Source organism: Monodon monoceros, unplaced genomic scaffold (genome assembly GCF_005190385.1).
Source record: "Monodon monoceros isolate NGI ecotype Baffin Bay Population unplaced genomic scaffold, NGI_Narwhal_1 Super_Scaffold_19, whole genome shotgun sequence".
In the NCBI taxonomy this organism is placed as follows: domain Eukaryota; kingdom Metazoa; phylum Chordata; class Mammalia; order Artiodactyla; family Monodontidae; genus Monodon; species Monodon monoceros.
In genome coordinates this window covers 30,768,630-30,783,879 of record NW_021703775.1, presented here as the reverse complement: position 1 = coordinate 30,783,879, position 15,250 = coordinate 30,768,630, and the positions used below count along the sequence as shown (strand labels likewise).

Below are 15,250 nucleotides of genomic sequence, written 5' to 3'. Positions count from 1 at the left end.
ACTTTGGGGGAAAGCTCTTTGTCTTATTGACCGTTTTTGTAAGCCCACTCTGTTCAATGAGAAGGGAGCCTTAGAGGTGGATGGCCAGAGTCTTAGAATTTTCTTTTCTTTTTCTTTTAATCAAACCTCTAGGCTTATAACCCAACAGCACTCACTCTACTTATATAAGCATTTCCAAAAACCATTTTCTCAAGAAAGAGATTATAATGTATCATTATGCTGAACAACCACCCACTTCCTCAAATGCAAGGAAGCAGACAGTTAAAAAAAAAAAAAAAAAAAAAAAAAAGCCAAGAGGCATCCGTTGTTTATCACGACCTCGCCTCAGTGAGGCCTGAGATTCTTTTGAACAGGAGCTTTGCTTCCCATGACGCAGAGTGAAGTGTCAACTGGGATATTTCTGGTAATACTGAAAGCAGGAAAAGCAGGGTGCACACTTCATGAGGTACCAGCCCCCCGAGGGACCGTGGGCAGGTTTGGGTGCCATCCCCGGTGACAGATGGATGGACCTTTCATCTGAGAAAGGAGAAGACATGCTGGCAGATCAACCTCAAACCCAAGATTGCTTGTGAAGCAATCGTAAAGGGGAAAACACACACACACAAGCTTGTGAGGCAAGAAGATCAAAAAGCCAAGAAGGGCGTGAATTGAGGCAGACTCCCTGCTTCAGCAGCAACTCACCCAAACCAGAAGCAAAATGTCCCTGAAGTTGCCAAGAAACTGGGATTTCAACCTGCGAGGGGAGGCTGGGAAAATAGGTATGGTCAACGTCTTTTTGCTGCCTTTGTGGTTCTCATACTTGAGTTCCCACCATTTGCATGTCGGTCTGCAGGGAGCATAGTCTACTTAAAAATGAATCTGTCGGCAGAGCTGGGTTTGGGGTAAAATTTGCATTCAAACTGATATGATGGCTCAGAGTTCCCAAGTGCTGGGGAGGGGTTCTTTTTTGTTTGGAGGTGGAGGGAATGGAGCTCCTTGGTGTGTGGGATCTGGGGTACTTGGGATGGACTAAGGCTACAGATCTCACAAAACATGGTGAGTTTTTCTCTGTTTATCATGGAAGGATAATTTCCCTCCTGTTTGGACACTCATCCGTATTTTGAGTGGATTTTGGTAGGAGTCTTTGCAAATGCTTGATCTGTAAAGGAGTGCAAGGTGTTCTGTTTTGTGAGCCCACTGGGTCCCCAGACGTTCTCTGTGGACTCGGGGCTAAGGTGGTGTTACTTGTAGCAAAAAGTAAATAGTGTGGACAAGACAGGAATATAGAGACCTTTGAAGGTATAACAAAGACACGTTTAATTAAAGGGACAGAATACATTTTAGATTAATTACTTTAGGGGACTGTGGTATGTTTTCTGAGATATTCTGGCCTTTAATTCATACCTCTTCTCATTAATGATGTTGGTGATACACTGATGTTTTTAAAATTTTTTTATTGAAATATAGTTGAGTTGCACTGCTGTGTTGGTTTCAGGTGTACAGCAAAGTGATTCAATTGTACATGTATATAAACATATATATTCTTTTTTTACATCATCTTCCATTATATGTTATGACAAGATATTGAATATAGTTCCCTGTGTTATACAGTAGGTCCTTGTTGGTAATCTATTTTTTATATAGTAGCGTGTATATTTCAATCTGAAACTCCTAATTTATTTCTTCCCTGCCCTTTCCCCTTTGGTAACCATAAGTTTGTATTCATGTCTGTGAGTCTATTTCTGTTTTGTAAATAAGTTCATTTGTATCATTTTTTTTAAGATTCCACATGTAAGCGATATCATATGATATTTATCTTTTTCTCTGGCTTACTTTACTTAGTACGATAACCTCTAGGTCCATTCATGTGATACACTGATTTTAATCTGTTCTATAATTGTTATCATGAGTTTCTTTATATGGGTTCCGTCTACTATTAAATTGACCCCAGTAATTTAGAATAGAGCAGTTGGGCTGGAAATGATTCCCTGTGTTTTGCCCTTATGCTTGTATAGTGAGATAACTTCCTTGTTAATGGACATAGATAAGTATTAAGGTGTTTCTAATGGCTAGGAAAAGTTTTGCTTGGAACAGGTTTAAACCTGGGCCTCTAACAGTGGTTAATGAGCTACTAAAGCAAGGGGTCCACTGCAAAGTCACATGTCTGAGTGTCAATGATATAGGTCTGAGAAAGAAGTTGAAAGAAAACTGAGAGTAATCAGAGAAGCCATTTATCTTGGTAACCAGGGAGGATTAGTGGTCCCTAACCAAGCTGGGAATCATCGAAGGTCGGTTCAGAGAATGAGAGATTTTACATAATCAGAGGTTTTTCTCCTAACTACTGTTGATATCAATGTACTTGGCCAATGCTCATTCTGTTGTATGTCATAAAAAATTTGTTTTTAGAAGTAAAACTTCTATGATTCTGTTCCTTTTGAAAATGTCTTGCTTCTCTTTACATGGGGTCATTCTACCCTCTCACCATCCGTGTTTGAACAAGTCTTATTCTCCTTCTTTTAAAAATGGAAGCTTGAGACATTAATGGTTAAATGATTAATTGATTAAATGGTTAACTGATTTTTTTTTCAGGGATAGAGGACGTTACCACATTAGAGTGAAGGTCTGCATAATCTCAGACCTGGGATGAGGTTGGGTAGATTTCATGATTTCTACCAACGTTTCTTAAAACATGGTCCCATAGTTAGCCTGTGTTGGAAGTCACAAGTGCTCACTAAAAATGCAGATTCCTGGGCATCACCCTGACTTGTAAAATCAGAATCTTTGAAGGGAGATTCAAGCATCTGCAATTTAATAAGCTCCCAGTCCTCCGTCTCACCTGATCAGGAAGTCCGGCTGTGGTCTAGGTTAGTAGACTTGGACGACTCCCATTCATTTAGCATAGAGCATGGTGCTGGGTCCTAGTGGGCACACAACAAATATTTGTTGACTGAATGAATGATTGAGTACAAGCAGATATTATTTCGTATTTTTTAATGAAAAAAATCATAATTACAGAATGAAATACAGGGGAGCCCTTGTCATTATCCATGCCATTTACAAGTTTGTCACCCCAAGAGATTGAACTGCAGCCAGAATACTTTTTGTGAGTGTCACGTTGATGAGAATTCAGATCACAGGCTGAGCCTGTAAGAGTCATTGACTCAACCATGGGACCTCTGGTCCCTTCTCCAGCACCCTGTGTCCAGGTGTGACTGTAGGAACTGACTTAAGAATAACCAAAGAAGCTCACGTCTATCAAAAATTGTGTGGAGCTGGGAGTCGTGACCTGTGGTTTTTCCAGACCGGGCTAGTCAGGAGTAGGTCTGGGTTTCTCAGTCTGGACACTACAGATATTTGGGGCTGGTTAGTTCTCAGTGATGGAGGCTATCCTGTGCATTATAGGATGTTAGCAGCGTCCTCAACCTCTATCCACTAGATGACAGTAGCACTCCCCTACCACTCTCAGTTGTGACAACCAAAAATATCTCCAGAAGTTACTGGATGTCTGGGGAGAGATATCTCTCCTAGTTGAAAACCACTGGAATAGATCATCACCAAGAGGGTGTGCTTATCAGGTCACTTGGGACTGGAATCCAAGTATTACCTCATGATTCATTGTCAAGGTCAACTTTCAAGAGGCTCTTAGGAAGATATAACTTCAGGGAATGGGCAGTGCCCTAGGAGGACACCAGGTTCAGCACTTAACTTAGGGAAATAGCAAGACACTCATCCATGATGTGTCCCAGGAGCTCCAACGTCTTTTTGGTGAGCGGCACTTCTAGTTCCCTCTGAATCTTGTGAGTGCTGAGCCAGGGCTGGAATGAAAGTGGAAGTCTCCGAGAGAGGGTGGAGGACTCTCTGTCCTTCCATCTCAGAGAGTGGGGAGGGCCCCAGTGGCTGGGAGGCTGACCAGAGACCACACCATGGGTCTGCAAGCGGTGGGAGAATGTGACCCAAGCTACCCTGCGTCTGACCTATTGGTCCTAGGAGGGAACCGGGGTTGGAGGCAAGGGAAACGCAGAGCCAACAGACTTGACTTGAGGTGGAGCCAGGAGCACATACTTCTTCCTTCGATCCTTTGTCATCTTCAATTTTAGCCCAATAGTTAAAATCACGATAGCCTTCCATTTCTTTCATGTAGTGTTACTCATATTTTTTACTCTTTCATTTATTTGTCTTTCTAACTGAACTGTAAGCCCTAGAGGGTAGGTTCTAGGATGCAGTGTCCTTTCTTGCACACTGTCCAAGGGTATGGCACATCCAGAGGCTGGCATGTAGGTGCTCTATTGAGAGGGTATTGACCATCCAGGGAAAGCCCTTCCTGCCCGGCTGCTGGGGAGGGCTTAGTTGGAAGATCTCTGGGTGAATTTCAGGACCACCCACATTGTATCCAGTTGCAGGCACTATTACATTTTTCTCTGCTCCCCTAAGCCAAATGAGGGGAAAATAAGCCCTAGAGAGCATATGACTCTGAGATACATTAAAAAAGTGACTTTGGAGGGACAGTTGTTTTCAACTTTTTTTTACCCTCTGAAATTCAATGTTGAAAAAATATTATCCAGAAACAAAAATTCTTTATTCTAATCTCCCAAGTAGTGAAGTGAAAAACAACAGTAGTGGAGGGCTTTTTTCCACTTGATAAATCATTATTTGTCTGATATGGGATCTAGTTTTGCTCTTTAGAAAATCAGAGTAAAGGGAATAAAAATATTTGTCACTTAAGACTCTGTAACTAGACCAATTTCCAATGTAGGTTATTATTCTTGTTAAAAGCTGTCAGATTTGAAAGTACAGTTTTAGATAAACAGATGCATAGGTAGATACAGAGATCCACAGAGACAGAGAGAACTGAATATATAAATAAGTCCTATGAATCAAAAAATAGTTTAAAAAATGAAGAAACAACATGAATAGGCATTTTACAGGATAGGAATAATACTGCCAATAAATATATGGAAATATGGTTGATCACAGTAATAAGGAAATGTAAATTAAAAGCACAATGACATACCTAACCTCACCCACCAAAATTGCTAAAATGAAAAATTCTGACAATACCAAGTGTTGTCAAGGACACGGAGCAATAGGAACTCTCAGACACTAAGAATAAAACAATTTTGGAAAACAATTTAGCATTGCTCAGTGAAACTGATGATGTACAAACTCTATGAAGCAGCCATTTCCCTCTGGAGACTGGCCCCTGGAGAAGCTATTGTGTATATGAACAAGAAGAGATGTACGGAAGTTCCATAGTAGTATTTCTTGAAATAACAAGGGGCAGGAAACAACCCAAGTGCCCATCAATAACAGAATAGAAAAATAAATTGTAGTATCTTTATAAAATGTAATGCTACCCAAGAGCAAAAACGAATTAATTGTGGTCATATATTTCAATGAGTCTGAATAGCAAAAACTTAATTTTAGGCAGAAAAGGGAAGTCACAGAAGATCAGAATGGGGATTCATTTACAGGAAGCTTAAAAACTGTGTACGTATATGACAAAACTATAAAGAAAAATGAGGAATTGATTAATATAAAGTTCTGGATGGTTGTTACTTCTGTAGGGAAAAGAAAGGGAAATGCATTTGGGAAGCTCCAAATGTACCTAACTAACGTTATTGGTAGTAACACGAGAAGTTATTTTATTATTGTATATAAAATGAACAAAGAAACGAACGCGTAAATAAACACTCAAAAATCTGGAAGGAGATATACAATTTGTTAATACAGTTGACCCTTGAACAATGGGGGTGTTAGGGGCGCAGGACCCTCCCTCCCCATTCCGTGCAGGCAGAAATCTGAGTACTACTATCTCTGCCTCAGAAACAAAGGAACTGATAAATGACTCACTCAAGGGGGCAAGATGTTGAAACAGCAAAAGGATCTCCAATCGAACACAAACTTTTCGCTGCACTTAAAGATCTGTAAAATGAAAACACAGGAACTATATTTATCAAAAAAATTCACCTATAAGCGGACCTGCGCAGTTCAAACCTGTGTTGTTCAAGGGCCAACTGGAGTAGCTAATTATGGGTGAAGGATTTATGGGTGAGGTATAACCACACATGTATGTATTATTACTTTATAAGTATTTTCCAGAGTTTCTATAGTGAACAAGTATTAACTACATGATTAAGAATACTCAAAGCTAAAACAAATTCCAGTGCTTGGCCAGGCGTGTTGGCACAAGGTCTGGTGGCACATGCTCTTTGGCAGTTGGCAGCCAGGTGCCAAGCCCTCCTGCAGCTGCAGAGGTTGCAACCAGCCAGGACCTACACGTGGTCATCGGCAAGATGCTCACTGTAGGGGTGTTGGAAAGATCCTGGGACTGGTTAAGCAGACTAAGTTGGTGATGATGGTCCCATCACACACAAGACAGCATGAAAGAAAAAATGCCTCTCATGAGGCAGCTCTGTGGTTGTTCCATTGGATAGAGGAGAAGGGAGTGTGTAAAGAGCTAATGTGAAGCCTCAGAGTTGGCACAGCAATTGAGACAAAAGGGCACCCGTGGAGACTCAGGGAAATACCACAGGGAGAGCCAGGGTGAGGTGCAGGCCAATGGGACAGATTCCAGCCTGGGGGTGGTATGTAAGTTTTGTGGAGTCCCCAGAGGGGAACTGAGATATGGGAGTTACAAAGAGAGAAAATAATTTACATTTCTTGTCTTATGCTTTACTCATCACCATTTTTCTTCTTGAAAGCTTTTTTTGTTCTTCCTTTGAATACGTTCTAAAAAATCAAAATCACTTTACACACACACACACAAAATGACACCCATAGGTCTGGCAAGCAAATCTAAAGGCAGTCCTGCTCTCTGCTCCTCCAAGGCTTACAGGCTAGTGTGGCATAGACAGAGAAACAATTACAGAACATCAAGACCAGTCCTATGATAACAGCCGTAGGAGTCACAGGAGGGCTCCTAGGAATCGGCATGCTGGTCCCGCCACCTCTCTCCCCAACACTGCCATTCATTTTTATCTATATATCTATAGATAAAAGATATCTATAGATACATCCTTAAGATATAGATGTGTATGTTCTTCAGTGAGTCCCAGACTTGCCAACCTTCTCAGACTGATTTTCCTGTACATGGTCCCTGTTCTTTTGGAGAAGAAAAAACTCTATAATTTTGTGTAGCTCCTCCTTGTGAAGGGATTAGACCTGCCCGCTTACTCTTGCCACAGGTGCTTCCCCAAGCAGACGCACGCACACTCTAGACCCCAGCCATGTCCTTTTCAGTTCCCTGCCCTTTCTCATCCACCTGGAGCCCTCTCTACTCAGGGCTCCCTTACTACCACCCGATTCCTGCCCGTGCTTTAGCCCACACTTTGTCTCCCTTGAGGGACTGGCGTGCTTCCTCGTTTCTGTTAAGACAGCTGTGAAACTCATTGTATTTCTCTTTTTGTCTTGGCTGCCGGGAAGCTCAGAGCTAAATTAGGCTCTATCACATTTCAGTCACAGTGTAGACATCTTGTCCCCTGGGAGACCTTGAGTCTACCTATCACTGGAAGGAGAGTGTAACAATCTTTTCCCAGGCCATTTAAACAGAGGGACTCACAGATCTAGAAACTGTGGACTTCCTTTGCAGTGAGCTCAGTGAAGTCTCCTGAACTTGAGAGATTTGAGTCAAACCTACCAACTGATCGATTGGCTTTTATCTTTTTAATTAATTAATTAATTAATTTTAAACATCTTTATTGGAGTATAATTGCTTTACAATGGTGTGCTAGTTTCTGCTTTATAACAAAGTGAATCAGCTATACATATACATATATGTGTATATATATATATATATATATATTCCCATATCTCTTCCCTCTTGCGTCTCCTTCCCTCCCACCCTCCCTATCCCACCCCTCTAGGTGGTCACAAAGCACCGAGCTGATCTCCCTGTGCTATGCGGCTGCTTCCCACTAGCTATCTATTTTACATTTGGTAGTGTATATATGTCCATGCCACTCTCTCACTTCGTCCCAGCTTACCCTTCCCCCTCCCCGTGTCCTCAAGTCCATTCTGTAGTAGGTCTGCATCTTTACTCCCATCTGCTTGGTTTTTAAACAAAGAAATTTCTCCTTAATCAGTAATGTGCAACCCCAGCGCTCTAGGCCCTCTCTGGAGAGAATTAACTTGAATCGCCTGTAAAAAGTGGCACCGACAGAAGCTTGTCTAAGGGATGAATTGCCCATTGGCTTTTCTTGATAAGAGTGTAGGAGTGCAGGAAGGTGTGTGTGGTACAAAAGAGAGTGCGTGAGCTTGGGACCCCTTTGCTGATTTGCAGTAAATCCCAGTAAAACATTCACTTAATTATTAAACAGAATTAATAATATGTATGTTGAGAGGAAGAAAACATTTCATGCACATAACACGTTAGGTGTTTAGCAAACACCTGTTTCCTTTCTTTATAGATAATCTGATTTCTAACCTCAGATCAAACTAGAAGCTGTGCTTGGGCTACATTACCTTGGCATCCTTACAGATGGTCTCACTAAGCTGCACTTTACTGTCACACCATCAGTTTTAATCATCACCGCAGGTAACGATTTCATGAAATCTGCTCCTGATTATTTTGTAAAAATGAGAACAAGAAATGAACAATGCAGGTGACTCCTATGTGTAACCCTAGGTGAGAAAATTCACTGAGACTTCAGTGCTCTTACTTTGTCTCCTTTGAGGGACTGGCATGCTTCCTCCTTTCTGTTAAGACAATTGTGAAACCTATTGTTTTTCTTTTTTTGCCTTGTCTGCCAGGAAACTCAGAGCTAAATTGAAGCTCAATCACAACTTTTACCCATTCAATTAGCAGACTTATATTTTCCTTTGTCTTTGGTATAAATTTATGTGTTCATTGCAAATGAGTTTTCTATTTGAAGATGAAAAACCCATGAAGTCTTTTAAGGAGAGAGTGTAAGTATATGCAATCTATCAGTAAACAACTCCTCAGGTAGCCTGTGAATAAATTTCATACTTATTAGTGGCAACTGAGCATTATAATTTTTCTAAAAACAGTGTTCAAAGAACATGGGTGCTGAGAATCAATTCTTTTAGTTCATAAATGAAAACACAATTCTATGACCACTCATATTTTATTTTATTTATTTATTTTTTTTGCGGTACGCGGGCCTCTCACTGTTGTGGCCTCTCCCGTTGCGGAGCACAGGCTCCGGACGTGCAGGCTCAGCGGCCATGGCTCACGGGCCCAGCCGCTCCGCGGCATGTGGGATCTTCCCGGACCGGGGCACGAACCTGTGTCCCCTGCATCGGCAGGCGGACTTTCAACCACTGCGCCACCAGGGAAGCCCCACTCATATTTTTTTGCTAGTTATATGTAATGATGGTGGCTTCAGTACACCGAGGCCGATCATTTTCATTTCATTCATTCATTCATGTAACATGTATTTGTTCACCTCTACATGACAGGTTCTTTTCAAGGAACATTCTCAATATTGTGCCCTGTGACAGCTGCTTCACTTCATCCTTATGCTACTCACCCACCTCCAAAATGTGTATACACAGATGTTCCAGATGGGGCTGGTGATACTCTACCGCTGGAACCCTGGCCTATGGCTTCTGAACCATCTGTAGGCTTCCTTGTTGGTCTGAGAGTTTCAAAGTGAAAGAGGAAGTGGTACAGTATGAAGTTTCTGATGCTGATATAAAATATTTTTTTAATATTTAAAAATGATTTTTATAAAGTTTACCAAAAAAATTTCTAACAAAGTCTGAACTAGCTACAGTGACACAAGCCAACTGTGCACAGTATGGTAGTTAGAAAGTTACCTTAAAGTAAATTCCACCGCCACTAGTCGCTAGTCATGTGACCTTGGTTCTCACTTTCCTTATCTGTAAAATGGGCATAATCACAGTGCTAACCCATATGGCTATTGTGACGATTAAAGGAGACGATCTTGGTAAAACCCTTAGCATAATAGCAGACATCCGCATGTGCTTCGTAAATATCACTTGTCATCATCACTGCCGCCAAGCGCATGACTACAATGTGGGTACGCTATCAACTCCTTCTAGCCAAGTCTTTGGTGAAAGCCCCAGCCAGCAGTGCTAGTTTAGTTTGTCTTGGTCCCGTTTAGTTCTTCTCTTTTTTCTTTAGACAAATGGCCTTTTCAGCATCTGCTGGTCCCCTTTGCTGCCCAGTGTCAGCCCCCGGCTCACCACAGCACTGCTGCTCTGGGGTTGCCTGGCGTGTCTTGTTTCTGACTCCTTCAACTCCAGTCTTTGACTCTGCAGCCCTTCCTTAAGGCATACAAATTTCATCCACTATGTTTACACAGCTACATCACTTTTCATCGTTTGTCCTTTTCCTCTCCTCTTGCTTTTCTTTTTTTTGTTTTGTTTTGTTTGTTTTTGCCATTTCTTTCCTAAGTTGGTAAAGTACCTGAGTTGTGACTTTCCTATAAGGATGAGGAAGGGCTTCTGGTAAGTGTCCTGCAGGATGCTTGCTGTAGAAAGGTCCCTGTCTCCGTGCTGCTGTGATAGGGACCGTTCCTCATACTCCTCTTACTCTGCATAGGAAAAGAGTGACTCTGGGCTGTGCATCACCTGGGTGACCCTCCTCCATTGCTGAGGAGCCGCTTCCGCCAGAGCTGCAGACGTCTCCCACTGTCACAAGTATCTCTGGCCATCGAAGTGCATCGAGGTTGCATGCTGTTTGTTTGGGCCTCACTGGGGTCAATGGTTAATGTCTGTGATGTCTTACGTGTGAGTTACAGCAGCAGCAGTTTTGTTTTTCCAGTTCTGTAAGAATCCCACATGTGGCCAACTACTCATTTCCAGGTCGTTATTTTTAGATACAATTGTGAAGAAACAGCAGGACCTTCAAAATGAGACCTCTGTCTTCCTTGGCCTCAGTTCTCCTGTTGCAACCCAAGGGTCCTTGTGAGTGCATTCTCCCCACTCCTTGCTCTTTTGCAATTTTCTCTGGGCACTTGGTCGTTTAGAACCCAGAAACCCATTTTGCTGGTGGGTGAGGAATCGCACTGGGCTCACAACCCAGAGCTATGATGATCACAGGTACAGAGTAAGTTGGCATCCCCTGTCCATTCTCAGCCAGGGCCCTTTGTGCTCTGTCCCGAGCCCAGCTTGGGCACCAGCCTTCTCCATCTGAGCTGTTCTGAGTTCCCCTGCTCAGCTAGGGTGACCAGCTGTCCCGATTTGCCTGGGACTCAGGGGGTTCCTGAGATATGAGATACTCAGTATGAAACCCAGAAAAGTCACCCTGGTCCCACGCTCTGTGTCTGAGAAAACAAGGCATTTTGAGAAAAGAATGCCATCATTGTAAAAGTGCTCTGTATTATCTATTGAACTGAATTTCCGGTGAGGTCACACATTTTAGGGTAAAAAAATTATGGGGAATCTTTAAACCTTGAATTGTTGTTCTTTTTTCAGTACTCATGGTTAAAAATCCTTCCAGATTCTTCCTTCAGCCTGCCTGAATCTGCCATGCTAGCTTCCTCTCTCTGTTTTTATGAAATTTTAAGTTTCTTGCTCATACTTTCTCAGGAAGGATTGGGAGCCACAGCTGTCAGTCACATAGCAGGGAACTTCTTTCCAGAATCACACAAAAATCCCTGCCTTGTGGAGTCTCTATCTGGCCCCTAGGTTTGCTCTTCTATTTTCTGGATTCATTTCAACTTTACCTGTCCCTCCCCATCACCATGGCCACCACCCTTCTCCTCTTGGAAGCCTTCCTGAATTGGCCAAGTAGGATTAAACCCTCCTTCTTCTGTGACATTGTACCACTTTGCTCATTTGCTCATTGCCCTTCTGTTCTGATTGACACATATTTATCAGACACCTACAATATGCTGGGCACAGTACTAGGCTCAGGATGTAAGAAGATAAAAAAATATTAAGGTCTTGACTTCAAGTAGCTCAATCCCATTGGAGAGACCCTCAAGGTTAGGGTTAAGCAGGGCTCTCTGTAAAGAGAATCAGAAAGTCATAAATGACGTAACTGAGACTGTGACATTTAAAATGCTGACGTAGGGTTTGTTCCGTAACTAAAGTTTCCTTGCCCACTTGAGCCATAACCCCTAAATATCTATAAGGGGCAAGTTTTCACTCGTTAATTAAAACACCCACACACCCACACACCCCCCCAAAAGCTTCCAACCCCAGATGGCTATTCTGACTAAGTGCCAGTAGAGGGCGCCCACAGACAACATAACTACATTTCTACCCGTAAACTTGGTCCATTTCCCTTATTTCTCTCCAGAAAGCCCTGGATTTAACCAGTCTCTGGTCATCACAAAGTTATCCCCATATCTCATCCTCTGTGGCCTGAAATGCCCAGCATTATAACGGAAGCGACGGATGATTTAATCACCTTTTGTGTCTTTACAGATACAAAGTAGGGTTCCAGATAAAAAATGTTTCTTGAAAGAAACGGCTCATGGTCCTAAGTAAACCATGTCCTCCCTCATAACTGTACCATCTCTGAAGTCTCACTTGCAGGCACCCACTCCAGCGATTCTCGGCCCTCAGTCAGTGAGCTCCCATTCCATTGGTTCTACCACTTTTTCACCATCAATCCTCCTTTATGTCCTCTTGACCATAGACTGCTAATTCTGGCATTGCAGAGCTGTGGAACAAACACCCTTAACTCCTCTGCCCCTAGCCCTGTTTAAACCCAACAAGCCACTTTCTTGGCACCTGTACATGGTCACCTGAACATTGCTGGGGAAAGTGAGACCACTGAGCTGCCTGGATTTACTTAAAATTTGTGAACCATCATGAGAGGTGGACGTTCAACAGACCCAGACAAGCCTGCTGCGCCTAGCTAGTAAGTTTCCTTTCCTTTTCCCCAAAACATTTTTTCTCTCCTCAAGGCCTTAACACCTACTCCCACTGTCACACTCACTTTTATTTCTTAGAGAAAAGTATGTGCACCTGAATGAGAACCAACTCATTTTGCTACCTACAAGTGCTTCCGTCTACCCATGTCGTCACCTCCAGAACTGCCCTTTGATTTGGGCACGGGGCCACCGTTTGGAGGCCTGGACCTTACAGGGTCCTGCTCTGGTCGGGCTCTAGCTGCCGAGGTGTCTGCCCACCTGTAGCCTGGGCCCTGCTAGCTGTCTAGACCACTCGGGAATGTGAAATTCCCTGCAAGGATAGCCAGAGCTGTTTCCAGGGCCGGCCCGCCTGTCTTCCTGGGTCCTCCTAGTGGTTGTTCTGCAGAAAGTTGATGGCAGGGAGGCCCGGAACAGAGCTTGGATGTCTGGGCTGGCGTGTCGACGTGCATGTGTGTGAGGCCTCTCACTCTGCAAAATGGAGCGAGCGGGCAGTGGGAAGAGAAGAGGTGTGGGGGATAGGATGAGGGGGCCTCCATCTGTATATTCTTGTCATACATTCTCCAGTGTTGGTGGTCACTTGTCTCTTGTCATTCTATAGTCAGCCAAATTAAGGACTGGTGCAGGCCACACTGCCAAGAAGGTCATCGTCAAAGTCACTGATTGTCGGGAACTTGGCCAAGGGTGCATCTATCTCTGTCCTTGTCTCACTCCAGTGCCCTGCGGTGTTTGACACAGTTGGCCATTTCCTCCCAGAAATAATCTCTGGGCTGGCTTGATACCGTACTCTGGGCCTTCCTTACCCCATTAATCACTCTTTTTGAGCTTTCTTTGATGGAGTCTCCATCTCCACCAGATTCTTAACTTTGAAGTGTCTGAGGCAGAAGTGGCTCCATCATTTGCAGGGCCTGGTGAGGAGTGAAAATGTGGAACTTCTAGTTCCAAATTATGAAGAATTGCAAGATGGCGGCCACAGAGGATTGTACCAGGTGCAAGGGACCTGGGGTTCAGCACAACCGCACAGGTTGCGTGTCTATGAGGCCAGCTCTGGCCCCAGGGCTCAGTTCCCTCGTCCTCTTCTCTCATCCATCCTCATTTGCTGGGTAGTCTCATCCCTTCCCATGGCTTTAAATCCCGTCTATCCTTTTGTACGTTCGCCCTGGTCTGTCTGCTGGGCTCCAGACTGCTCACCATCTCCACCTGGATCCCTCTCGGGCTTCTCTCTCCCAGTACGTCCGACACAGAGTCCAGAATTGTCTCTCTTCGCATTCCTCCCCACCCAGTTTAGCTGACGTCAATAAAAGACTCTACCTTTCACCCGGTTGCTCAAGCTTCCACCTACGGTCATCTTCCATTCATGTTTTTCTCTACCGCCCTGCATCTAATCCACCAGAAAAAAACTTTTGGATTCGTTAGCGATTTGTGTTTCTCATCTGATTATTTTCAATTATCTCTGATACTGTAAACACCATCATTTCTTGCTGAGTCTTCTGCAATTTTTTGCTAACTAGTCTTCCTGCCTCCACTCTTGCCCTGTAGAACAGGGGTCCCCAGCCCCCCGGGCTGCGGACTGGTACCGGTCCGCAGCCTGTTAGGACTGGGGCCGCACAGAAGGAGGCGAGCCGTGGGCCAGCGAGTGAAGCTTCGTCTGCCGCTCCCCATGGCTTCCCATTGCTCGCATTACCGCCTGAACCATTCTGCCCCCCATGGAAAAATTGTCTTCCACAAAACTGGTCCCTGGTGCCCAAAAGGTTGGGGACCACTGCTGTACAATATACGCTCTGCACCATGGCCAGACTTGATAGCGTTTAAAAGCAGAAATCAACTTGTGGAACGTCTTCTTGAAAACCACCAGTATGAGATTCAAACTAATTATCCCTGCCTGTGGGGTCTGACCCCCAACCCCTTCCCCCAACCCACCTGCCTCTCCTCTGCTCCTCTCACACTGTCCTTCAGCCACGCCCACCTCCTAGTTCCTTAAACACTTGGAGCTCAAGGCCACTTCGGGCCTGTCTGCCACTCTCTCTCTGATATACCCTTACCCAGATCTTACCGTGGTCTTTCCTCCACTCCATTCAGCTTCGGCTCAAATATTTTCTCTTTAAAGAGGTCTTTCCTGACCCTAATACCTAGTATAGCATCCCCCTACTGCAGTCTCTCTTTATCCCATCACCTTATTCTATTTTCTTCACAGCACTTTTGTACCGGAAATGATATTCATTTGTTTTCATGTCTATGGTCTCCACCCCCAGTAGACTATAAGCTCCTCGAAGGCCGGGCTTTGTCTGTTTCCCTCACTTTTTGGCCATTGCTGCCAAGAACAGTGCCTGTCATACAAATAGGTGATCTCGGAGATTTTCGTGGGATAGCTGGGGACTGTCCTGTGGCCTGCTAACTTTGCTTCACCCCAGTGAAATCTGTACGTTACAATAAGACCAACACATGTTTTTCTGCTGCCCTTACTG

The 15,250-nt window shown here is 43.8% G+C and overlaps 1 protein-coding gene across 3 annotated transcripts in view; it reads left to right on the top strand.

Annotated features, from left to right (window-relative positions):
* The first annotated feature begins 289 nt into the window (after nt 1-289).
* Nucleotides 290-15,250, top strand: part of ARHGAP25 (Rho GTPase activating protein 25) — an 87,075-nt gene continuing 72,114 nt past the window's right edge. The window contains exon 1 of one of the 3 annotated variants that reach the window (XM_029232056.1): nt 290-758. In XM_029232056.1, coding sequence (XP_029087889.1) covers nt 698-758 — 61 coding nt within the window. In that variant the 5' untranslated portion in view covers nt 290-697. Of the gene's footprint in view, nt 759-818; nt 1,036-15,250 lie in introns of those variants that run through there. The other 2 variants (XM_029232055.1, XM_029232058.1) reach the window with 2 other exon arrangements.